The sequence below is a fragment of the Musa acuminata genome, chromosome BXJ2-9 (genome assembly GCF_036884655.1).
Source record: "Musa acuminata AAA Group cultivar baxijiao chromosome BXJ2-9, Cavendish_Baxijiao_AAA, whole genome shotgun sequence".
Classification (NCBI taxonomy): domain Eukaryota; kingdom Viridiplantae; phylum Streptophyta; class Magnoliopsida; order Zingiberales; family Musaceae; genus Musa; species Musa acuminata.
Genome location: NC_088346.1, coordinates 13,051,737 through 13,077,096, shown reverse-complemented (window position 1 = coordinate 13,077,096; position 25,360 = coordinate 13,051,737). Strand labels below are relative to the sequence as shown.

General features: G+C 40.2%; 3 protein-coding genes and 2 long non-coding RNA genes across 15 annotated transcripts; 1 reads left to right on the top strand and 4 right to left on the bottom strand.

The window, feature by feature from the left end:
- Positions 1–3,254: 3,254 nt before the first annotated feature.
- LOC103998252 (L-ascorbate oxidase homolog) lies at positions 3,255–5,955 on the bottom strand. Its single transcript, XM_009419675.3, has 3 exons — positions 5,475–5,955; positions 3,974–5,071; positions 3,255–3,896 (listed from the first exon to the last, which is right to left on the bottom strand). The coding sequence occupies exons 1-3, from the start codon at positions 5,744–5,746 to the stop codon at positions 3,599–3,601; spliced, it is 1,668 nt and encodes a 555-aa protein (XP_009417950.2). The 5' UTR covers positions 5,747–5,955; the 3' UTR covers positions 3,255–3,598.
- Positions 5,956–6,379: 424 nt separating this feature from the next.
- On the top strand, positions 6,380–14,855 carry LOC108951263 (uncharacterized). Of its 4 annotated transcripts, none has more exons than XR_010491306.1 (4): positions 6,380–6,592; positions 9,721–12,370; positions 12,622–13,797; positions 13,995–14,855. It is a non-coding gene; the product is annotated as an uncharacterized LOC108951263 (long non-coding RNA). The 4 variants fall into 4 exon arrangements; XR_010491308.1 differs by lacking the exon at positions 6,380–6,592 and having other exon boundaries at positions 11,969–12,370; positions 12,622–13,056; positions 13,300–13,797; XR_001975658.2 differs by lacking the exon at positions 6,380–6,592 and having other exon boundaries at positions 11,969–12,370; positions 12,622–13,056; positions 13,164–13,797.
- On the bottom strand, positions 7,920–13,599 carry LOC135583916 (leucine-rich repeat receptor protein kinase HPCA1-like). Of its 3 annotated transcripts, none has more exons than XM_065125877.1 (19): positions 13,460–13,599; positions 12,896–13,019; positions 12,668–12,739; positions 12,281–12,355; positions 12,102–12,173; positions 11,814–11,975; positions 11,605–11,679; positions 11,444–11,515; positions 11,300–11,371; positions 11,147–11,215; positions 10,971–11,045; positions 10,804–10,875; positions 10,562–10,696; positions 10,008–10,477; positions 9,780–9,932; positions 9,394–9,533; positions 9,096–9,315; positions 8,786–9,021; positions 7,920–8,548 (listed from the first exon to the last, which is right to left on the bottom strand). In XM_065125877.1, exons 1-19 carry the CDS (start codon positions 13,536–13,538, stop codon positions 8,045–8,047), a joined length of 2,877 nt encoding a protein of 958 aa, XP_064981949.1. In that variant the 5' UTR covers positions 13,539–13,599; the 3' UTR covers positions 7,920–8,044. The 3 variants fall into 3 exon arrangements, with proteins under 3 accessions (XP_064981949.1, XP_064981950.1, XP_018674031.2); XM_065125878.1 differs by having other exon boundaries at positions 9,780–9,842; XM_018818486.2 differs by lacking the exon at positions 11,605–11,679.
- Positions 14,856–15,917: 1,062 nt separating the features above from the next.
- Positions 15,918–20,850, bottom strand: LOC103998181 (leucine-rich repeat receptor protein kinase HPCA1). Of its 3 annotated transcripts, none has more exons than XM_009419579.3 (20): positions 20,729–20,850; positions 20,548–20,650; positions 20,132–20,264; positions 19,993–20,064; positions 19,771–19,845; positions 19,619–19,690; positions 19,365–19,526; positions 19,204–19,278; positions 19,049–19,120; positions 18,903–18,974; positions 18,746–18,814; positions 18,593–18,667; positions 18,421–18,492; positions 18,184–18,318; positions 17,678–18,099; positions 17,457–17,588; positions 17,245–17,384; positions 16,954–17,173; positions 16,650–16,885; positions 15,918–16,538 (listed from the first exon to the last, which is right to left on the bottom strand). In XM_009419579.3, exons 2-20 carry the CDS (start codon positions 20,630–20,632, stop codon positions 16,083–16,085), a joined length of 2,775 nt encoding a protein of 924 aa, XP_009417854.2. In that variant the 5' UTR covers positions 20,633–20,650; positions 20,729–20,850; the 3' UTR covers positions 15,918–16,082. The 3 variants fall into 3 exon arrangements, with proteins under 3 accessions (XP_009417854.2, XP_064981947.1, XP_064981948.1); XM_065125875.1 differs by having other exon boundaries at positions 19,619–19,687; XM_065125876.1 differs by lacking the exons at positions 20,548–20,650; positions 20,729–20,850 and having other exon boundaries at positions 19,993–20,038; positions 20,132–20,260.
- Positions 20,851–22,171: 1,321 nt separating this feature from the next.
- On the bottom strand, positions 22,172–25,324 carry LOC135623204 (uncharacterized). 4 transcript variants are annotated; one of them, XR_010491304.1, is made up of 4 exons: positions 25,186–25,324; positions 23,731–23,842; positions 22,636–23,156; positions 22,172–22,335 (listed from the first exon to the last, which is right to left on the bottom strand). It is a non-coding gene; the product is annotated as an uncharacterized LOC135623204 (long non-coding RNA). The 4 variants fall into 4 exon arrangements; XR_010491305.1 differs by lacking the exon at positions 22,172–22,335 and having other exon boundaries at positions 22,346–22,859; positions 22,959–23,156; XR_010491303.1 differs by lacking the exon at positions 22,172–22,335 and having other exon boundaries at positions 22,347–22,852; positions 22,959–23,156.
- Positions 25,325–25,360: the final 36 nt, after the last annotated feature.

Genomic DNA, 25,360 nt, shown 5'->3' with positions numbered 1-25,360 from the left:
AGAGGATAACATGCTTCAGATGATGTTACGCCGGGATACTACTGCCTACGTTCAAAGGCTAACATAAATCTACTGATACCAGCTACTCAAGCTGATGTGATAAGCAAGACTAGTGTTACACTCTCTGATGATTCATCAAAGAAAAGTGACAGTACCATTATTCAAGCTGAAGAACAACTGAATCAACTTGGGGTTGATGCAGAATTTAGTTCACTGAATGGCATCTCAAATCTTGAGAACACAGACTATGTCGATCAAAGTTTGGTTGAGGTGGATAGCAGCCTCAAAGAACACTCTGCATCTGTGTCTCCACTGCATGAGAATACTAAGAACCTCCTTTATTGAGCTATGAGAAAGATGCTCTCAAGGGATTGAGGAGGGTTGTGGAGTTTGAGAGTAAGGGAGAGGTTCTTCCACTTGGTGGATGGGGAATGAAAGATGGCAGAGTCGATAGAGACACTGTTGCTTGTTCGATCCAAAAGGCATCTTGGAAGAACCGGAGTATGATGACAAGGTTTCAAATGAAATGGGGAAGTCTGGTGTGGACTACATGCTTTTGTGACATGTATGTTGCGGAAGTAATTGAAGGAATCGCGGCGTTTTCAAGGTATTACAACTCATGTGGTCTTCACACGGATGTGATCAGAAAATAAAGTTGTAAGAGGTTTATGGGCCAATAGAGAGAAGTTTTTTCTTGGATGATCAAGTCTCTTTTTTTCTTCTTTTTTCTAATGAACCATTCATAATATAAGAATATGCAATCATTTGCTAGAATATAATGAGTTAGATACCATGCATATTTAGAAAAATGATAATGATGGAGAGATATATTGGAAATGAGTCAGACTAATCATCAGATTATCATATATTGAGTTAGATATCAATTCAATTCAAAATATTAAACTATTAGACTCAAATATAATATTATGTGTTAGACTTAAATATATATCATCTGAAATTTTTTATATTTATCAATATAAGACTATCCTCTTAGCCCTTTTTTTATGTTTCTTTCCTTATGTGAATATCTTCTAACATTCTTCTCTTATTCTTGTGTAAGTGGTGTCATCAATTTTATTCATAATCATAGCTTAGTCGATGGCACACAATCTTGAATCTGATTACTAAGTTCATTATGGCTCAAATATATTTTGCTCGTTCTCTCTCTCTCTCTCTCTCCTATTTTTAATCATCCCCATCTCTTTTTTTTAGAATTATTATAATTATTCTTAACCAAATCTCATACATCAAGTAATCATTCTCAACCAGATTCTATATATCGAATGAAAGAAACATGATTCTCATCTTCACAAACATTGAAAATTGAAACACTTTTCCAAATCTTATTCCTTATAATTTGAGTCTTTAAAAATAATCAAGAGTGCACTTTGGAGTATAAGTCAAACTAGAAAGAATCGAACATTAAATTAACTCAATAACTTAATCGATTAGATTATGAGCTAGAAGCAAATATATATCATTCAACTCTTTTAATATTTATCAATGGCACTATTCTCTTAGTTATCCTTTTTAGTCTTACCTCACACATGAATATTTTTTAACATTGATCCATTATTTATGAATCTTTATACGTTGGGCAAGAGTTTTACATATTATGTTTTATCCGTGCACTATTCATGAATCTTTTATATGTCAATAAGTTAAACTTATGTGATTTTAGTTAAATAATAATAATAATCAATATTAAATTAGTTTAAATTGGCATTAACCTTAACTATCAACTTAATTTAATCATACAGAGTATGTTTGAACAAAACATTGAAACAATTTGACATATTTGAGATGATAAAAGTTCTTAAATTTTATATTTACTCTTAAATTTAAATATATAATTTTAATATTTTTATAATATTTATATTTATTTTTGATTTGGTGGATATCAACGATGTCTAGATCAATCTAATTCAATTTAGGCTTGCATGCATAAATTATCTGATATGACTAGAGGAAAGGTTAGAATGTTTGCTCCATAGGTGAAGAAGGTTCGAATACAAGTTTTGTGACCAACTTGCATAAAGATTGATTTTAGTCGGTTTTCCGAGTGACAATATTCAAGATAGTGACGAAATATAATGAAAATTTTCTAGTAAAATAGTAATTGATCTTGATTACGATGATTAGATTACCACTTATAGTGGGTTTAATTGGAGAAAATATTTTGTAATATGGGTGGAATATCACTAGTTCTACGATTTCAGGATATTTTTTCGGACTAATGTCCACATAGTCCCATTGCTAGAATATCACTCGTTCTACGATTTCAAGATATTTTTTCGGACTAATGTCCACATAGTCCCGTTGCTAACTATGTTAACATATGTCGAATCATGATTAGGATGAATATCTGACCTATCAATTTATTATAATAAAATAATAATAATAATAATAATAATAATAATAAAAGATATATTATCTAGTTATAGAGTCCTTGAATAGACTTCTAATTTTAAAAAAAAAACTAATATAACATATTGTAACCCTGATAAAAACACAGTCATCAAAGTATTAATTTGTTCCAATCCCCATCAATAATAATTAATACTTTTTTCATAAGTTTGAAGGTTTTGTAACTGTATTCTAAATTTGTATTAGAGTTTGAGTGATTCTAAACGAAAATTAAGAAATTTTTAAGACAAAAAAATTATTATTGACTCCAAAATTTTGATCTATATATTTTGAGAAAACCTGCTATGGTTGTGTTCAATTATTATTGAACAATGACAATAGAAAATGATGATGTATCATCCATCACTTTATTGTTATGCTTAATTATTTTGTCTCTCTAGTTGATACTAGTAGGCACTGGCAGACCGGTCTTTGGTGGACCAAATCCATGGCCCAAACCTTTGTGTTCTAAACAATGTGGGCTCAATAATGGCATTATATATATATATATATATATATATATATATATATATATATATATATATATATATAATTTGAGTTTTCTTATAAATGGAGGAATATGATATGGTTCACTAATTAACTACTATAATTAATTAGTCCGGAGATAACCTAAGGCTGTCATAAATTATGCTTGGAGATTAATGCATCTCAAAGAACTTAGGTTAAGTCGTTGGTAAACTCTTCTATAAATAACATGACTCTCTTTATCTGTTTGTAATGTGAGTCAATACTTGGGTGCTACATTTACAATTAGAATAATAGGAACCATACATAAATAATCATTTGTTATTAATTAAGATATTAAATGTATTATTGTACAAGTAATTGGTCTAAGATTTGATTGATATGTGAACATCTTCTTAAGAAAATTATCTTTTTATTTTTAATAAAAAATATAAAACATGAACCTTAAGTAAATAATAATTTAGACCAATAAGATTGGTGAAATGCTGCAATAGCATTATCACAAACAGCCTTAAGGCACAGAAAAACCAAAAAAAATAAAATAAAATAAAATAAAATAAAATAAAATAAAATTAAAAAAATGCCCTTTGTGTTGCTCCTTCCCTTCTTGGCCTTCCTATGTGTACCATTTCGAGCTATCCTCTTCCCAACTTCCTTCTCCATGGACTTGAGAGGAACTTAGCATGCATAGACTGGCACAGGCGGCTCAAATGTAGGACGGCGGCCTCGGGAGATTGACGACGTCGCCACAGATCAGCGCCTTTTCCGGCATGTTGTACTCGTCCCTCAAGGACCTCGCCGGCGACAACACGCTGATGTAGAGCTGCTGCCCCAAGTAACGCCTCTCCCAGAGCTCCGACCGCAGGTTCCACATGCCGGCGTTGTCGAACGTCAGCATGATCGCCGACCACGACCGCTGGTACACCTGGATCGTGTGCCGGCTCACCGTGTCGAGAAGGTTGTAGGTTTTCCGGCTCTGCGGCGTCCACTTCCCGTGTCCCATTCTGCAACAACAGCATCAGTTGTGTCTGTGTGTTTGTTTGTGTGTGTTGGGTGGCGCAAGTACTGATCTGTAGCTCACCCGACGGGGAAGAAGGAGTAGCCGTCTAAATGGTAGGCTTGCATGCTCCGCTCGGGGTTCTCGAAGATGATCTCGATGAAGTTCCGGAAGGTGGCGTTCATGACGTTGGGCGCAATCTTGATGGGGGCGGTGGAGGCGGGCGGGTCGTCGCCGATGATGTTGTACTTGAACACCTTGTCGGCGATGCCGAAGTACTCGGCGAGCTTGAGCGGCGTGGCAGTGTCCTGGTGCGACACGGCGTTGAGCGCGTAGCGCCGCTTCCCGTTGACGTGCCCCACCGAGTTGACGAGCTTGATAGTGCGAGTGATGTCGATGCTGCCGTAGTGGTAGGAGCCCTGCGGGTTGGGGCGGGCGGCACTGGCGGTGAGGTTCCACCGGAAGGACCGCCACTGGTTGAACGACCAGGCCCAGCCGACGGGCGCCGCGGGAAGGTCCTGCGACGGCGGAGTGTTGGAGCCGGCGTACCGGATCAGGCCGGACGCCGTCAGCGTGTACTTGGTGAAGCGGGAGGAGGCGACCATGTAGTAGTCCTTGGGCGCCTGGGTAGCCTCGACTAGCGCAGAGAGGCACTGCCCGACGTGGATGTCGAGGGATTCGTACACGTTCTGCATGGTGTGGGAGCCGTCCATCTCGACGAGCTTCATGGAGTGGGACTGCATGCGGAAGTTGAGCGTCACCTTCATGCCGACGTTGCAGATGCGGTAGCGGTAGGTCTTGCCGGCCTCCATGGTGAAGAGCGGGGGATCGTCCTTGCCGGAGCGGCCGTTGATGAGGACGCCAGCGGGGCGACCGATGGTGCGGCCGGAGTCGAGGAGCTTGGCGAGGATCTTGTGGCTCTTGGTGTACCAGTCGCCGATGAGGACGGTGTAGTCGTCGGCGGGGTCAGCGAAGGGGACGGGGATGAGGAGGCGGCTATTGACGCGGAGGCCGCCGAAGCCGCCGGCGGCCCGATGCATGCCCAGGCTGGGGAAGTAGACGAAGCTGCCGATCTGGTCCTTCACCTGGAAGTGGTAGGTGTAGTTTTGACCCGGCGGGATGGGGCAGTTGCTGCCCGCCGTGCCGTCCTGCCACGAGTTCTTCCTCTGCTGGATCCCATTCCTGCCATGCATATATAGGATACAACTGAGAAGAAGAAGAAGAATACCTCACCGACAAAGAAGTAGATATACGTCACATAATCCTTGGATTAGTCACAGTGGCAAATTTTATTATATGATGTTAGAGCAGTACTTCACACACAAACACAAAACAAAAAGAACAATTCATGCATCAACACAAAATAAATGCTATCAACCCTCCTCAGTGGTTACAATTTTTTCTCCTTTATGATACAAGATGAGGAATATGATGTTGTTCTCTTGTTCCAATATCAACAATATAAGATGTACTATAAGCAATATACTATTGCATCAGAATAACAGTATATAGTAGTTTACAGTACCTGTATTCTCCGACCTATGCACATACAAATCAAAGCATGAAAAGGAAGTAGGGGACGAACCAGGTGAAGAGGAAGGGCTCATCCAGGTTGTTGAAGACGTTGACGACGATGTTGTTGTTGGTGGTGGAGTTGATGTTGGGGCCGGGGAACTCTCCGTTGATGAGAATGGCCTGCTGAGGGATGCCCAGGGGGGAGATGGTGCCGTAGGTGACTTTCCACGTGAAGTAGATGTAGGGATCCTCGGCGCCGACGGCCGTGAGGCCGAGGAACGCGATGAACACCAGGAGCGGCGCCAGCAGCAGAGCCTCCCCCTCCTCCCTTCCTCTCCTCATGCTTCGAGAGAGCAGCGACGACAACCAATTCCGAGTCCTTCGTGGACGATCTGGTGGAGAAGATAACTCGTCTTCGGAACTCCGATGGAAGCCTCGGCGAGGGTGGGATTTATAGAGGCAGCAGCTGAGCGAAGGGCTTCCTGCGAACGCCCGTTCAACGGCTTAGTCTCCTTCACTCGTTCTCCGCGCTTGCCGTGTGGGAGAGGAGGAGGAGCGCGACAAGGGCGGGGAGAGATGGATTAGTGTCTTTCTTTAGGCATCGGTGGATCCGTGTTCTCACCGTGTCTGTACGAGAGAGAGAGAAGAGAGATAAGACGGTTACTGCTGGGTTCGAAATAAAGAGAGTTACAATTGGATAATTAATGAGTTATATGAAGTGCTCAAATCACCGAGTAAATAGATATAAATAATACTTGATTATTTTAGCACTTAACATAAGATTAGTTATCCACTGTAATATTAATTAAACAGACATAAATAATAATCTTTATTACGATATTCAGATTAGTGTAGTATTTCGCAAGCAATACGTCTCGATGTACGACGTTATATGATGTTATGAGAATATATATATATATATATATATATATATCTTTATTACGATATATATATATACTTAAAAATCATAAACGAATGACTTCTACGGGGAGTTGGGCCGTTGGCGAAGACGACGACCCAAAGACCGCCGTCGCAGCCGGCGGACTGCGAAGGAGGGCAAGCATTCGCCGGTCTCCGAGGAGCCTGACGCCCTCCGCCGAGTGAAACGACCAGCCTCGAACTGGAGCCCATGCCCTTATCATCGACGCCCTCCTCACCCAATCCCTTATCTTCTTCTGCTGCTGCTTGGTGTGCTTTAAATTTTATGTTGTTTGTGTTACTTTCACTAAAATGGCATCTTTCATGATGGTAGCTTCTACCTCTTTTTGTTAGAATATGTGGTCCTTTTATAATTGAATAAGATATATAATAGAATAACTAATTGGGTTCCGTTCAGATATTACGATTCCTCAGAGATATTACGATCCCTCAGAGATATTACGATCCCTCTCTGTTGAGGGATTTATTATTCTCCTCTCCCCAAAACCCTCTCCCCAAATCCAAATCCATCATCTCCCCAAATCCATCAATCTGTGTGGTCCTGTGAAAGGATAGGAAGAGAGGAGAAAGGGCACTTCTCAGATTGCGTGCGATTGGATCCATCAATCTGTGTGGTCCTGTGAAAGGATAGGAAGAGAGGAGAAAGGGCACTTCTTCAGATTGCGTGCGATTGGATTAAAGACCGTCGGATTAAAGACGGTGCTTGCAGTTATTTTGGATTAAAGACGGTGCTAAGCTTAGCAGATCAACGGGATTTCTGAACATATGACATCAGAAGGTATGCATCGTATAATTAGATCTATGCATTGATTTCAATCCTGGCATATAGGTTATTTCCGTATTATTGACATAGCATAATTACATATCTTTATGCTTTCAATTGGTATCAGAGCATTGAAAACATAAATATCTGTAATTATGCTATGTCAATAATGCGGAAATAACCTATATGCCAGGATTGAAATCAATGCATAGATCTAATTATACGATACGTACCTTTTGATGTCATATGTTCAGAAATCCCGTTGATCTGCTAAGCACCGTCTTTAATCCAAAATATAGGTTATTTCCGCATTATTGACATAGCATAATTACAGATCTTTATGCTTTCACTTTTACCTGCTAACCCTTAGAACATTGCAAGAGTGTGCTTGTTGGGTGGTTAGTATGTTGTGCTCTACTATCTATATATGCATCTTCTTTGTCAAGCACACACTCGTGTTTCTATTTGTGAATTGACATTTAGCGACGTCGAGTCCTTTCTTTTCTCACGATCGTCACTGTTTTTGTTTTTGTCTTTCGTCCATCTTGAATTCCTTATCTTTTATGTTATTTATGCTTTTCCTTATACCGCCTCAATTTTCCTCTTTTGAGGTTGCAATTGCTATAGTTGGTGGAAATCTTGGGAAACTTCATTGGAGAATTTGTTGAAATTACCGAAATGAATCATCAACTTTTTTTGAACTAGTAAATCTTTTCTTGTTCGTAGCCAAGATATAGATAAAGAAGAGAACTTGCTATTCAGGCTCACGTATTCAAGCAAATATAGGGCAATGAAGCAAGAGAACACAGTCCGTGGTGTAAGTCTTTCATCACCTGAGAAATTTGCTTTCGATGATATTTCAACAATCCTACATTTCTTCAGAGAATATATACTGTCCAAATACAAAAGTATAAGATAATTGAAACACCGATCCTTTGTTATTTGGGCTCGGGTTTTGCTGAGAACGAGTATCCACCACTGTATTCGAAGGCATTACTGTTAACATCCTTTCTAGAAAGAGAAATGTAAGGATGGTGAGGAACACCTTTTGCAGTTCCAAAATCTGTAGCAGATGAAGATGCTGAATGTGAGTTTGTACTTAGATCATCAGCATGCAACATCATCTCGATTTCCTTCACGATATCGCTCATTGTTGGGCGGTCTCCAGCTGATTCTTCTAAACACCTCAAGGCCAACTCTGTGAACTTCTTGAAAGCTATGAGATGGATTGAATTCTGAATTACAGGATCCATTAACTCCTTTAAACCATATAGTTCCTCATCATTTGCATTTATTGTCATCTTCACCTCACGAACAATGTACTTCCCCTTCTCAATTGGTTGCCTAGCAGTTATGAGCTCTAGCATCACCACTCCAAAGCTATAGACATCGCTTTTGTCTGTGAGCTGCTGTGTCATGTAGTATTCAGGATCAAGATAGCCCTGTAAAGATGAGCACAAGCTTTTATATAACAGTAGTGTTATGCTTCATGATATCTTGGAACTATAATCAGTGAATATTTTTTGCAGAGTAGATGAGTTACAGTCTCAAATTAAGAAATTGCTTTTTTATGACCAACTAAATTTTACTAGTAGTGATTCTCTAGGAAGTCATGATAAAAGAATATATGCTGGTGCATGGAAGCAATTCTCAGGCAGGTGGATAGAATAACTACTAACCAATGTTCCTTTTACTTGAGTTGAAACATGTCCCTTTTCATTGTCTGATGCTAACTTTGAGAGGCCAAAATCTGCAACTTTTGCATTTAAATTTTCATCCAGTAGGATGTTACTTGACTTAACATCCCTGTGAATAATTGGAGGATCAGCAAGTTCATGAAGATAAGCTAATCCTCTTGCTGAACCCAGTGCAATTCGAAGTCTCCTCCTCCAGTCTAGTAGTACCCCATTCTTTCCTGAGGTTGATGTTGTAGCAAGAAGGTTATAACAGAAAGAGCAGAGGGAATTTTTGGGGTATGGTTGAACATACCCGAGAGGCTTTCTCTTAGTGTTCCATTTGGTACAAATTCATATACCAGCATCTGCTCCCCTTGATCAAAGCAAAAACCTACTAGCCCTACCAAGTTTTTGTGATGAACCCTGGACAGCAACTCAATCTCTGTCTTGAATTCAAGTCCACCTTGCATTGATCCTTGCTGTGCTCTCTTGATTGCAACCGCTTGTCCTCCCGGAAGCATTCCTCTGTAGACCTGAGTAGATAGGTAAAAATGTCATCTGCATATGTCCTGTAATTAGAGAAGTTTGACATAGGATAGCCAATATGTTACCTTTCCATACCCTCCAGATCCAATTTCATTAGATACTGCAAAGTTATTGGTGCATTGTTTCAGTTCATCATAAGAAAACCATCGTGCTCCCTTCAGTTGTGGCGCATCACCACTTTCATCACCACTGCGTGCCCATGATGCTGAAATTACAAGATGAGTTGTAAATGATAGATGCTTTCCTGGTACTTTTCTTGGATGCAGACTGAAGCACTACCGACAGTCTCGGTTTAGCTAGTTTATTCAGTTATATTATATTTCTTGTATGTTTGTCTTAGAATCTAGCATGTATTCCTAGCCATGTATCAAAACTGATGATGGCACTTTCAGCATCCCCTTGTATCTGCAGAGTGCTTTTTATTTTGACAACTGGAATAAGGAACACTTACCAAAAGGTCTGCTTAGTTGAATGGCCCTTTGAGCATGTTTCCTTTGTCTCAAGGCATAGATTACTACAAGAAGAAGTCCAATAATCAGAAGGGCACAACCAACTGCTATTCCAATGATCAAGCCAATACTCAGTGCTGATTTTACTTCAGTGCCTAGAAATGACTTCTTTGGGTTAGTCTAGGCGATGATCTTGAATTATATATGTACACAAAGGATTGAGAGGTCACCTGGGAAAGGATATGGGGATGCAATGAAGTAGTAAGGTCCAAAAATTGGTGGAGGCTTGTAAGTTTGATTGCTCAAATCAAACCCAATCTGCAAAATTTCAGACCTGTTGAAGTACATTCCGCTGGGTGGGAAAAGTTTAACTTGGACCTGCAGATAAGAGTCACTGTTTATGAAGGGATTCTGAAGAAACACTGATCCAGGAGGAAGGCCAAGTTTTGTCCACAGGCTGCTTTCCAGTGATTGGAACAGTGTGTTGTTTGTCACATCTCGGAAACGAGGTGCCCTGAAGAACATCACTCCCTCAAATGGGTAGGCACAGCTGCAACTCTGAGGGCTGAGACTCTGGTCTTGGGGACACAAGTTTGCTACACAATTGGCGAGGCTGGTTGAGTAAGGTACTGCTGGCTTTTGTTGAAGACTACAAAAGTTCGTATTGGAGAGAGAATTGCACACAGGATTTCCTACGAGTCTGCAGTCAGTGATGGATTTAGGAAATGTTGCATAAACAGGTATGGTGAATGAAATGCACTGTAACTAAAATGACAAATATCACATTAGAGTTTTATTGTAGTTGGCTGTCAGTTTGACTCCGGTAAGATGATTATTTTTGAAATTCACAATTTGTAATTGCTGGCTGATGCTATCACCCATGTCAAGGGTACCATTGAATTCATTGTCATCAAGTATCCTGTGAAAAGTTGACAATAATAGTTATGTCAGACTGAGTGAGAATTTCCTTTTCTTTTTTGTATGGATTCCTTCTTTCTCTGGTTCATGATTTTTCATGACACTTACACTTGCTGTAATTGAGGAAAGCCGAACAGCTTTTGTGGTACTTCTCCATAAAGTCCTCCAGATTCTATCACACTGGATAACAGGCAGCAAGGAAGCTTTGGTGAAATTGCAAACTTGTTGACTAAATTACTTGCTTCATAGCGACAATGGGTACCCATTGAACTTACAGAGCTGTCAGAGATTGTAGCTCCGAGAACCAAGCGGGGCTCTCTGAGGGATCAAATGTGTTATTGCTTAAATCTCTGAAGATCATGTCAATGTCTTGCCATTTACAGCTTGTTCAGGTAATAAAACAAAAGTAGATTTGCAAGAAAGCATTTGCAGAAGTTGGATGAGCTCTTACACATAGTTGAGGTTATCTATCCCAGTCAGATTTGGCATTGGACCAGTTAACTTGTTATTTGCTAGGTTTCTGAAAGAGATGAAAGCAGGGAGTAGGTGCAACTATTTTATAAGAGTGCTGCATGTGAAGACTACACGATATGATGTATCTTACAGTTCGTTGATGCGCGTGAGATTGTTAATATTGGAAGGAACTGTGCCACCTAGAGCATTCCTGTCCAATCGACTGTCAAAAAACGAAGAAATTAGTTACTGAAGCAGAGCATTGAAAATTTTTGTCTGGTTGGTGGGCACTTACAGAACCTCAAGTGTTTGAACTAGTCCTATGGAAGCTGGAATTTCTCCAGTAAATTTGTTCCCATCGAAAAGCCTGCCCGTGTAGAATGATCAGGAGTCATGGTAGAAGTGGAGTTACCAGATTTAGCAGAAGTAATGCAAGATGGGAAAACAGCAGCTTACACATGTAGCAATGTCATGTCAGAACTAAAAAGATATTCAGGGATGGAACCTGATAATTGATTCTTATTGAAGTGGCTGTTCAGTGCAGGATGCAGACGAATCATTCATTAGAAAGCAAATAATACAAAATTTCATCTGTCAATTCATTTAATCTGCAATACTAAATCTAATTTTGACTTATTTTTGTACTTTTTAGAAATATGACTTACAAATGCTTTGTGTGGACAAGCTGGTCCAAGCCTGGTGATGTTTTGGTAGAGATTGGAAGAGACCCACTCAACTGATTGTCTGCAACATCAAACCAGTAAAGATTGGAAAGCTTACCCAGGGAAGCTGGGATGCTACCAGTGAACTGGTTTGAGTTAAGAGCCCTGGTGAGAAGATAAAACTATCAGTGGTGAGAATTCAGATGCTTGATGGATGTGTTAAATATTTTAGCTTGAAGACTCTGCGTTCTAAAGGTGAACTGATTTGTGATTATTGAAATCAATCCTTACAAATATGAGAGGTTTACTAGAGATCCTAGTTCATCTGGGATGTTCCCACTGAAGCTGCACCCTGCCAAGATCCTGCCAAGTGGTGCATAATGTAGAGCAGTTCAGAAGCATTACATGATGAATACCTGAGAATCTTTTGAAGCAAATGGGTGATTGTCGCGACAAGACTTCTGCCTTACAGGGTGGTAATCTTCCTCAGGTTCGCAATATTTGGAGGGAGTGGACCACCAAGCTCACTATTATAGGATAGATCCCTGCAAAAGCTATTTGTAAGTTCCTTCTTTATATTTCTCAGATGATATCTTGCTGCTTTAGTTTGTAAATCATAACTTTGACTGTTATATCAGTATGTGCTTAGTAAATGTGGACTCTAATAGATAATGAATTTTTTTGGTTAATAACATAGTACAGATGCTGTTTAGATCCTTAATGGAATGCATGCTTGATCTAGTAGATGCTTGATTGAAGAGGCCAATTATGAATTGTTATGAACGCTTACTGGTTATCTACCTGGAATCAGGCAAACTGCTCAAAGAACCAATACTTGAGTTTGAAAGTGAACTTACAAGGTCTTCAGTTCACCAAGCTGCCCGATGTCACCACTCAGTGTACCTTTGATGCCCATGGTTGACAGTCTCCTGAAATATGCAGAAGTCAAGTAGAGAATTAAGATAACAAAAACCAAAAAACAAGTTCAAAGAGGGGTTCTTTAGTGCTCATGTTTGACAGTCTCCTGAAATCATGTGGAGAATTGTGATAATTGAAACAAAAGATTGTTCAGAAGAGAGGCTTACAGGACTGTCACTCTGGAATTGCTGCAACCTATTCCTTCCCATGGTGTTCCACAAGGATCATCCGACTTTCCCCAGTTTGGAGGTGTGTTCTGCCACTGACTCATCAATGAACGCAGAGCAGCAGCTGAAAGTCGTAGCAGAATAGCTTCTTAAGTCAAAAGGTACAAACATAAGACATCTGCTAAGCATACAAGAAATCTTTAATCAGATCCAATAGTCAAGTGTCTGATCCTTGCTGAGAATTGTTCCTTGAATTTTCTGTTAGAAGCTCTATAAGTATTTGTGACCAAGAACTATTGGAGCATGCAAAATACTACATGCAATGGGGAGTTTTTCCGGCTCACTAGAAACGTGAAGTTGGAATTTTTTTTTTGGTGAGTTGAGAAGATCCTTTGTTCTTGCAGACAGGTTTGCGAAACAGAATAGCAATAACAAAGCTCAGCACTCTCAGGGGAACACTAAAACTACTACAGATGTTGGCCCAAGAAGAATGGATCTCCCTCTTCTCTGCATTCTGTTTTCCTGATACTAGAAAGAGGAGAGATAAACACAAGGAGTACATACCATCTTGGGGATTTGTGCTTCCTGAACTGGATCCTAAACTGACAAGGAAAACAGATAGGGTGAAGATGAGGGTTCCCATCTCAGTCTGGCCTAGTATAGATGAAACTCCACCTCTCGCCAGACACAGTGATCAGCTCAGCCTGGTATTAGAAGCCATATTTTCTTGAAGTTAGTCTGCACAGGAGCCAACAACTGACTTGCCTGCCATGATTCTCCTCATCATAAGATCTTGAAGCTGGCAAAAGATCCTTTTGCCAAAAGCTGTGCCTTCTCTTCAAAGTCAGTCAACCTTGGATGACCTCGTGAAACCATTGATTCCAGAATGTCCATTGCAAGAGGTAAGATGGCATTCTTTTGGCTTCAAGTGGTGTTAATGGAAAGAGTTGTTGTGTGGTTTGTGGACCCTCGCCATGCCTTCTCTTCTACTCTTCTTAGCACTCAGTTATGTTCCCACCAACTTTCTGAACTCACTAGTTATAACCATGCATGTGTATTGTGTATGATCTAAAAAGTGAGATGGTTTCATTCTTTGCAGGTAAGCAACTTATCATGTGCAAAACACAATCATTTGTTGGATGTAGAGGAGGACGAGCTCAATTGTCACAGCATTATCGGGGCCCTAGTTGGTGTTCTTTTTGACAACCGTAAGGACTCAGTCACTGGCAACCTTGGCGGATGGTAGAACTCATAATTATCATTTTGTGCATTTTGTTCTTTCCATATAACTCGTAATTATCATTAGGCAATCTCAGCTACGAGGACATCACACAATCAGCTGTGATGATGAGAGAGGCTACTCTTAGGCATAATCTTGGCTCAAATATAACCAGGAGACATAAACTCCCCTGGTCTTCTAAGAGAGGCAACAAGGCTCAAGCTTTGCTTCTACTCAGGCTGACTGATAGCAGTGGAAGTAACCTGAAGTTGCAGTTGTCACATATCCCAAGTCTTGGATGGGCAAGGATGCTTCTGCTGTTAGATTGCATGAACAGAGACAAAGCCAACCACAGTGGAGGGCGCTTGAGAAAGGAAGGGGTACAATTTTGAAATCTCAAACTCAGACAAAGAAAAAGAGGATCAAACAAAACACAGTCATATGAAAGACCATTAGTGGAAAGTAATTAGGATGTCAAAAACAAGATAACACTTGTGATAGTATATATATATATATTCTTTTCTTTGAATTTGGGACTTTGCTTTGAGTTTAATTTAAGATTTTTATATTTAGATATTAAAGATTAACTAACTTTAAAGAGAAGACACTACCGAGAATGGTGCTTTAGCTTAGAATGTAAAGAATGTATCATTGATTTGTACGGTCAACACTAAAGATTTGGATTGGTGACATTATGACAAACTTCTTGTACAAGTCTACTAACGAGATATTATGTTTGTATGGGGGTGTTCAGCAATTGGTAGAGAGAGAAGTGCATCTTTTGTGGTGTTTAAGCAGCAAAAGTAGGAGTAATACAATTCTTGAACATGGTTCTGCAGAGGAGCTGTTTCCCTTGCATGGCCCCCACACAGCTCAGTGGTGGCCCTCTCAACCTCATCAGCTTTGGGAGAGGAGATGAATGTGGGCATGTCTGCTGCACACTGCCCCCTTGAATTCAATACTGGTATGATGTTGCCATGAATCCAAATGCATGAAGGTATCATTGTATGAAATTGATGTAAAGATAAGGCTCAACAATTCATTCAATTGCCTCAATAAATAACTCAATTTAAAGTCATGTATTTGTTCTCTAAATTTAAGACTAGCTATTTTTGTATCTATCTTGCTTATAGTTATTGTCTATCAATTGACAATCATTCGAGTGTTAAAAAGTAGGAAGAAATTTTAGTTGACATCACTAAACTTTACCATTTGTGTGCTGTCAAAGCTTTTATCAGTTAAGTTAGTTAACATTTTCGAAAAAAATAATATATATATTTAGTTTAAACTTATTTCTAGCAGTCATTGTTGCAAGTGGGTTTATCTAAAATTTTTTGACGCTCTATCATAATTTGTAGGGGAAGTTTGCTATTTTGAAACTCAATTAGGACTGAAATAAAATTTCAACAACCGCTCTGTAGTCATATTCATAGTTAAATTTAAAAACATTTAATTCATATTTATAAATTTTTAAAAAAATTTGTATATCTATTTCTATTTTGCTTGTGTCATTAATATCCTAAAATAAAAAAAATAAAGTAAAAAAAGGTTTAGCCATTACAAATGCAATTTGTATCCAAGTATGAGTGAATTGAATCAGATGATGAGGTGATGAATAGGTGAAGCCTCACTTGGATTGAAACCTTACCTAATTTATATGAAAAGAAATATATATATATATATATATATATATATATATATATATATATATATATATATATATCACAAAAATGATATAAAGTATATAATAATCATTGAACATTAACACACATAAAAACACTAAATATAATAATAAAATGATAGTAATATAATATGATATATTATTAACATATAATTGAAGGCATAAGATACATAATAATCATAGAATGTTAACGTATATAATGACATTATAATATAAATCACAAGAAGAGTTTGTTAACGTCCGTACCATTTACAACCACTGGTCTCTTAAACATCCAAAAACCATAATTAAGAGAGCAAGTATTGGCTACTTCGACTGGAAAACATGTGCTCGCCGCTCATATCCGTGCTCACGAGAATCTCATCATGAGGATGCACAGAAATTGAGGTTGAGTCAGAGTTCGGCTCGTCTTTCCCCAACATTATCTCAATTTCCTTCACGATGTCGTTCATCGTCGGGCGATGGACGGACGACTCTTCGAGGCACTGCAAAGCCAACTCTGTGAACCTTCGGAATCCATCAAGGTTTCTTGTGTTCAGTAACGATGGGTCGATCATGTTCTTCAGGCCGTAGTATTCGTTATCGTCCTCGTCGACTGCCATCTTCGCTTCCCGAACGATGTATTTGCCCTTCGCTATCGGTGGCATCGCAGTTATCAGCTCCAGCATTACGACTCCAAGACTGTACACGTCGCTCTTTGCAGTGAATTGTTGGGTCATGAAGTACTCGGGATCAAGATAGCCCTGCAATGATCATCACAAAGAAGAAGAAGAAGAAGAAGAAGAGACAGAGTCGTTAAGTACATGTACTTGTTGACGTTGATGAAAATTCAGAACAAATTAGTGTAAGAGTACCGGTGTGCCCTTGACATCGAGCGAGAAATGGCCTTCTTCGCTGTCCAAAACGAAGGTGGAGAGGCCAAAATCTGATACTTTAGCCGTCAAGTGATCATCCAAAAGGATGTTGGTGGCCTTCACATCCCTATGGATTATGGGCGGATTGGCGTGTTCATGGAGATAAGCCAACCCTCTCGCTGAATCCAACGCGATCTTCAGTCTCCTCCTCCAGTCCAATGCCACACTCCTCCTCCCTGCATTCATCGGTGAGTAGAAGACGATGCCATGAGCAGGAAGAGCTCCGTTGAGAGCGCGTGCGTACCTGAGAGGCAGTCCCTCAAGGTCCCATTGGTGATGTACTCGTAGACCAGCATCCGCTCCCCCTTGTCGAAGCAGAAGCCGACGAGGTCCACCAGGTTCCTGTGATGCACCCTGGAGAGCAGCTCGATCTCCGTCTTGAACTCTTCTCCTCCTTGCGTGGAGCCCTTCGTCGACCTCTTGATGGCAACCATCTGCCCGTCCGGAAGCAGTCCTCTGTAGACCTGCGCACGGGCAATACGACAAACGGTTGGAGTGCTGCATCCAGTGAATCTGATGTTGCGGACGTCCTTACCTTGCCGTATCCCCCTGATCCGATTTCGTTGGCTTTCGAGAAGCCATCCGTGCATTTCCTTAGTTCGTCGAAGGAGAAGAATCTCGCTCCCTTCGGCTGCGGCGCACCGCCAGCTTCCTTGCCACCTGATCCCCAGGATGCTGATACAAGGAGAAGAGACCGTCAGCAAACGTCTCACAGGAGGAATGAAGTGTTCTCATGGAGTAGATTACCGAAAGGATTGCTTCGGCCGAAGGCTCGTTTAGCTCGTTTCTTCTGCCACAGTGCGTAGGTTCCAAGCCCAGCAATGATGAACACCGCAGCAGCACTTCCAACTGCTACTCCAACGATCCACCCTCGTGTCCCTGAGAGTCAAGACAACAACAACAACAACAACAACATCAACAAACGGATCGCTAAGTTTCCTACAAGACTAAGAATTCAGATCAGATACCTCCGTTTCTGAATTCGTATCGGTTAGGATTGAAATAGCATGGTCCATACTTTTCTGGAATCAAGAGGCTTTGGGTATTTAGATCTAACCAGAGCAATATGTCCTGCCTGGTGAAGGACTCTGCAGTTGGATGGCATAAGTCAAGCTGCACTCGGAGATAAGCATTGTCATCGAAGTTGGAATCGCGAATAACGAATGTAACTGGAGTCCCTTCAAGTTTTTCTGTAACCCTCTTCTTCAGAGCTTCAAGATTATTATCGCTTATGTAGCCAAAGAAAGGTGCTCTGCAAATGATTGGCCCTTCGTATGGCTGCAGGCAGGGGACACTGTTGGAGGCATTGGATTGTGCGTCTTGCACCTGACCTTGGCAGTATTGTGTGTGTTTTAGCTGAACATTGCTGCAAACTGGATTCCCCTCGAGTCTGCATCAGGTTTGGAACAGGTAAATACCAGATTAGCAAGGGGCTTGAGAATGGAAGATTTAACTTCTAATTTTCGATACCCACATTAGAGTATCATTGTAGTAGGAAGAGAGGGTGACCGAGGTAAGAAGATTATTCTGAAAACTCAGGGTCTTTAGTTCCTGAGTGATGTTGCTGCTCATATTGAGGGTACCACTGAATGCATTATTGCTGAGCCTCCTGCCAAATAATCAGGACAAAGAAGAAGTTGCAACAAGATGATTATTCGGCTGGATTCTCAAAAGATTGATCTATCTATCTATCTTGTCGCAAAATTCTTACACTTCCTGCAGCTTAGACAGGCTAAACAGATCTTGTGGCACTTCCCCATGCAATCCTCCAGACTCTATGATTCTGATACCACCAAGCAAGAGTCAGTCTTTTGGTTGAAACTTCTATTTGATAAATGAATCACACAATTCAAGAATTTAAAGTGGGCGCCTGTTGAACTCACAGTGTTGTGAGATTATGTAAATCCGAGAACCAGTTTGGAGCTTCTGAAGGATCAAAGGAATTGTTGCTCAAGTCCCTGCAAATGACATCATCCATGCATGGGTCATCAAGTTCTACTTCTTGCTACATGCATTACTAGGTACGCGATTCTTACAGATAGTTGAGTACATGCATTCCTGTTAGATTTGGCATCGGTCCACTTAGATTGTTGTTTGCTAAGTTTCTGAAAGTGATGAACAATAGCAAATAAAGTGGAATTAACCATGATGATGACCAAGTGTTTAGTACTACTGGTTTCATCAACCACTTACAGTACATCAAGGTTCGTAAGGTTGTTGATGCTTGATGGAACTGATCCACTTAGAGAATTATTATCCAGACGACTGATAAAGAGTAAGTAATGTCAGATACAAATGAATCTAAAATAAACAGGTTAATGTGGTTAGCAAACACTCACAGGACTTTTAGTGATTGAACAAGTCCTATCGACTCTGGAATTCCCCCAATGAGATTGTTGTTGTCAAGGAGTCTGAACACAGACGATTGTTAGGAAGCAGAAGACACTTAGTGCTAATACAAAAGCAAGAAGATATCAGTGACGTTGCTGCTTACATATGTATGACCTTCATATTGGAGCTGAACAGATTGCTTGGGATCGAGTCTGATAAATGATTCTTGTTCAAATGGCTGTTAAACACATAGTAGAGAAGTTGATTATTAGTATTAATATGTTCATCTGTATGCAGAATTCATTTAGGATTGAAGAGTCTCACAAGTGTTGAGTGTTGACGAGCTGATCTAATCCTGAACCCTCACTTGCTGAAGTTGGGAGAGTTCCAGTTAGTTGATTGTCTGCCAGATCCAGATAGTCAAGGTTGGAGAGGCTACCAAGAGAAGCAGGAATTCTGCCACTGAACTGGTTTGAATTCAGAGCTCTGGTGCGTTCATCAAAGAGAGAAGAGTTAAAGAGTCTAATGCCATGAACAATTCATATGTCATAGAAAGATTGGTGCTTTGAGATCATTACAAGATTTTGAGCTGCGAAAGATTGCCTATCTCATTTGGGATGGTACCATTGAATCCACAATCAAGTAACCTCCTATTAGATCATGAAGAGAACATCAAGTTATGTTGATTACATGATTGCTTTACATGTGTCGAGCTATTTTGATGCCTTACAAGGTATGGAGCTGCTTCAACATCCCAATGCTTGATGGAATAGTACCACGAAGATTTTGGTTGTGGGAGAGATCCCTGCATTTACACATGTTGAGATCAAAGTTCATTCTGGTTGAGATTATAATGTGTGACTCTATATATCTTCAGATTATTATGTGTAAGAAACCTGGACATATATCATGATTGATGAATATTCTGCTGAGTTATAAATAAACTACTTACAGAACTTCCAGATTGGCGAGGTTCCCTATTTCACTGCTTAAAGTACCTTCAAGCCCCATGGTGAATAGCTTTCTGTAAGCAACAGAATTAATCTTGGGAACAATTCAAAGCACTCAGTTGTCTCAAGGGAACAACTCACATTTCCGTCACCCGCGAATTGCTGCAGTTTACTCCTTCCCATGGCTCGCCAGATTCACCGCAGGGGTCGCCGGCATTCCTCCAGCTGGGAGGTGTGTTCTTCCATTGGCTAGATAGAGACTTGAGAGCAGACACTGTAAGTTTTGTCGATCTTATTAGCCTTTACATGCAGATTACTACATGAACTGCATCATCCTTTCTACTAATCTTCTAGTTTAAATGATCAAAAAAAAAAAAAAAAAAAACTCTACTCTTTCATAGACAAAGCGTGAAACATTGATTGATCTTCCTTGACTACGGTGCAAGCCAATGAAGACTATCATCACAATAAATATGACAAACATGAACACCAAGCAAAATATAGTGAGGCAAGAAACTAATTCAGATTGCAGTTTCAAGTAAGAAAGGAGGAATTACCATCTGCTGGATCTGTTTTACTTGAGCCTTGATGAAGACCAGCAATGATGATGAACAGAAGAAGGAACCCCTTCATCAGCAGCATGGTTAACACAGGAGATGACTGCCAACATGCCATAATTCTGATTGATCACGGTTGAATTCCAGGAATCACTAAGAGGGTTTGTGCCAGAACTCATACCTTCTTCTGAAGCTTATTAGTTGAGGATTAAGGAGATGATGATCTTTGCTCTTCCTTCAGTTTGATGGGCGAGGAGGAGAGGAGATGACCTATATAAACAATGCAATGAAGAATGATAAAAATAGTAACCTTATGACAATTCTACCACTTAGAATTGGTAACCAAGGTCAATTTTCTTTTGTCTGACCAGTCTACAAGGATAAAGAGTTTTGAAACAGGATGCTGATCGTTGTTCTTCCTCGAGCTTAGTTGGTGAGAAGGGTTCACAAATATGCAACTTAGAATTGGAGACCAAGACAAGCTGCTCACGTCTGACTAGGCTACGAGGATATCATTAGTTTTCTTAGTTCAGAAGCTTTTATGGTTTGACATTTCTATGGTTGTTCAACTCGTGCATCTTTTTTGGACTAGAGCTTTATAAGATACCTGGGAACCACATCCGTGCAAGGAGATTGTGGTATGACCAGGAACAATACACGGTGACATGAAGCTTTCTAAGGAGTGGAGGTAAAGCTTCCAGGAAGCAACCTGGTAGTTTGATCAAGCTTGAAATCTTGACTTGGCGTGAAGTACGGACCAACTGGTATGTACTGATTTGAGAAATATGGTCCAATATCATCCGTATCTAATATTTTAATATTTTATTTATTTTTAGTATATTGATATCATAGCCTTATGGTAGATTACCAAAATTAATAGCGCATCATTGATCATGACTATGAACTGCACTATGCTTTATCTAAAGATTTCATTCATCAGATGGTGAAGTGCATCGATTTGCCAGTTGATACGCCTGAAAGCATTTTAATGCTGCATGCAAGTTGGAGTGGTAACTTCATGGATCTGTGACTGAATTTTTGTTGCAGGTATTGTGGGAGTCGACATCGTTTGTGCCTGCACAAGATATGAACATGCACCGTCACATCAATGAGACGGAGAACCGTATGTGGGTTTCAGATGATCCATTTCTTGTTCGAGATGGTGTCATTGCGTACCGCATATCTGCCACGCACTTCGGATGAACAGGTCAGAAACGATAAGTTTAAAGCAGGATTAAGTCGACGATGATGGGATGGAGGAGTCAGGGATCCTCAATAACTGGCCAGCTTTAAGTATCTGCTGAGGTCATGATTCTCAAAGTCAAACGGTAATAGTCAGAGATTTTAATTGAAATGATGTAATCCATGTACAGAGAAACAATGACTATTCCTTGCACGATATTGAATGCAGATAGCTGCAGCATTAATTAGAATGACTTTTCTGCAAATACTGTCAATGTTTTACGCCCCCCTGCAAGAGTGCGACCACTCGTAAGAAATTATCTGTTTTAAATAAATCTACACAATTTTATCTTTTCGAGATAAGCCGCATACGAGAATAAGGATAATAGTAGAGGCTTATAAGTATTTGGTTCCTTTAGTGAAAATGATTGAGATAAACTTTGTGTTCAGTCCAAATTCTACGATATCATACGGATTTGCTTCGCAACTTCATGGATTTAGCTTACAAATCTGTGCATCTCAAAAGTCAGACCTGCAAACCTCCTGAAAGCATCACTTTTTCACAGTCGATTTGTTCGTCCAGAAATAATCATAATCAAGATCACCCTGTGAAATTTGACACCAAGATAACAAGTTATCAAAATGCCCAAGTAACAAATTGCCATGTAAAATAGTTGATGAGATTGGAACTAGTTTCTTGTACAAACAATTACAAAGAAAAAAGCAATTGACAAAATAGCATCTCCCAAAAATGTTTAAGGAGCCGAATCATGCGTGATGATGACCGGCAGTGAGTACTAATTTTGTCACCAACTTTTTGAGAGACTATAATCCGCAACTTTTGCATTTAAATCATATTGGCCAACTTGATATCCCTGTAAATTACCGGAGGATTAGCATATTTACCTCGAGACTTTGCTATCTGATGAGGACAATAATGGCGATAAGACTCGGGTTGACGTCAGCTGCCCCAGATGACGCCTCGCGCCTCTGTTAACCTGACAGCACCTGGTCAACACGGATCGAAATGCCGACTGAGGCACATTAACATCCTGCTCAGGTTCGGTCCTTCACGCTACGCCAACGTCGATGTCAGACATTATCAGGAGTACGATCCTGCTCCCTGCAAGCTGGCACATCAGACAACGATAACCTTCACTATAAAAACCCTCGCGCTCCGAGGAAAAGGAGGAGGAGACAACAAAAACCCCCTATGACTATTCACTAACTTGATCGTCGGAGGGGTCGGGCCGAGCTCTTCCGACCCGACCTGTGTGTAGGCACGAAGGCGGAGTGCCTCTCCCGGACGCCCAAAAGGGGAGCCTCCACCCGGAAAAGACGGCAGACCCGTCCCCGATTGCGCCTAGCGAAGTCAGTCACCCCAATGGCCTCCCGGGTTCCCCAGGAAGATCCCCGCTCATTCGGACCTGAACCAAGCCGCGTCAGTCCCGAGACCACGGCTTAAAGGTGTTGACACAAACACTATAAAGCATCAAAGTCTTTACCCTTAGTAAGTATATTATCAGCATATCAACGTTGTAAGTGTAAAAATTTATCGTATTAGATTTGTAACCCTCATTTGGTGAGTGAAAATAAACTAATTTCGTTTGAGTCAGATGTCATATAGGAATTATGAAACTGAAAATAATAAAAAAATAATTTTCATTTTTGCAAGTATCGATGAAGTTAAATAATTATAGTATCTTTTGTTCTAAGCTAAAAGAGAGATCTCTATCTTTCTATCCTGCTTGCGTGCCTGTTTGACTCAAGGACAGATGCATCTATAATTTGTCCTTTCCCAAATGACATCAAAGGTCAAGCAAGTAAATCACACAAACTTACATGAAAAGGCCTCAAGATTTCTTTTTATAGTATTCCCTCCAAGGTTTAGATGACTAAGAAAAAAATCTATGCTGAACACGAAACAATCTATTAAGCATCAACATCTTATATGCAGTTGCCTGAAATCCTAATAAACTTCTGACAAAGTTTAGGGAGTACCTGTTCAAAGGAGTGTCCCAAAAACTTCATCCTGACAACCTTTTTAAAGCATAGAAGCCAGAGGTCCGATGTCATCGTCACAGAAGCAAGTAGCTTCGTCTCCAAAAAAATTCTGTAGGGAAGCAATTGGAAGGATTATAAACAGTCATATGGTTAACAAATACAGAATCAGATAAAATATTTCTAAGGGGAAAAAAGACAGTTTCCATTCAACATGCAGTGGGGCTTATTAATTATCTTAGCTGCAAGCTAGGAAACTCAAAATCCAAGGTGTATGTAACATTCTTAACTCCATCTGACTGGCCATTAGATCCTGTGACAATGATGATTAGTGTTCTTCCGATCAATTCATTGAACAATTGATTTAATGATATTACACAAGGTTAGAAGCATCCACAATGCAACGAAAGTCAGGACAAGTCTAAACATCTCAAAAGGACCAAAGCTAGACTTGGAAGCAATGACTTGTACAGCCTTTAAGGAAAGTTCAATGATGGAAACTGTTGGATGGTTGGCAAGCTCGAGGCTCTCTTGTCTTCTATAGAGTTCACTGTATACGTCTCTATCAATACTCTGTAGCAAAGCATTTATGATTTCATTTTTTATGAAGGAAAAGAAAGTAACTCACTTGCAAACAAAATGCAATCATGGAAAGCTGGTCAAGCAAAGTACCATTTTTTCATAAGCAATTCATGGTTTTCCGAAAAATCGAGTGAGACAAGATTAGCCGATAAAGACATTGGTTCGATGGTGGTCTGACAAATTTTACATCTGAAAGAAACATGGTCATTTACCAAAGATTGTATTCAAGCCGTAATTCGATTTTTTTTTTTGGTTTTTTGCATTTGTTAGGGGTGTGATGATTCCAGTTCGGACAATCAAAATATGAGTTAACAACGTTCTATTCGATATTGACTTGCTCTAAGTATTTTTATTTCACTACTTTATCAAGCATTTAACTATTTGATAGCAATAGTTGCTTTAGATCAAAGGTCTAGGATTCAATTCTAAAGCCTGCTACAAGAGGTGAAATTGTTGCTGGAAACAACGATCTTTCCACTTCGTGATCCCCTCCTCCTCATCCGAATAGTTTATTGAAGTGTCCCTTTATGAAACTAAACTAAACATCTTGCCCCCCCCCCCCCCCAATCGAACAAGAAAAATATGCACCACAATTGCCGAGGAATCTTTGTCACAGAAGACGATATAAAGATAAATGATTCCAACAACAAGGAAAGAAGAATGCCATTATTCCACTAGACACAGAGGTATGTTAATTAAAGCGGGAGAACAAGCGCCGCAACAGAGAGATCTCAATCGTTCCGACTAGCCAACGCATCATAAAGCACAAGACCAAGAAGCCCTAACTCGGCCATACTTCTCCAGATTCGCCCAAAAATTCGATCCAAAGAACACAAATGGCGGCGGCAAGAAGAGAGATCAACACATGCGTACCTGCCGACACCGCGAAGGAGACGACCTGTCGCCGGGTCTTCGTCTGGAAATCTCTCGGAAGTGATGGCCCGAAAGGCGTCGATCGGATATATTTGTTATCCGCAGGATACAGGCTGCAAAGCGGCGTTGATCGGTTCGATCCGACTGTAGTGGTAGCGGGATCCACATTTTGCAA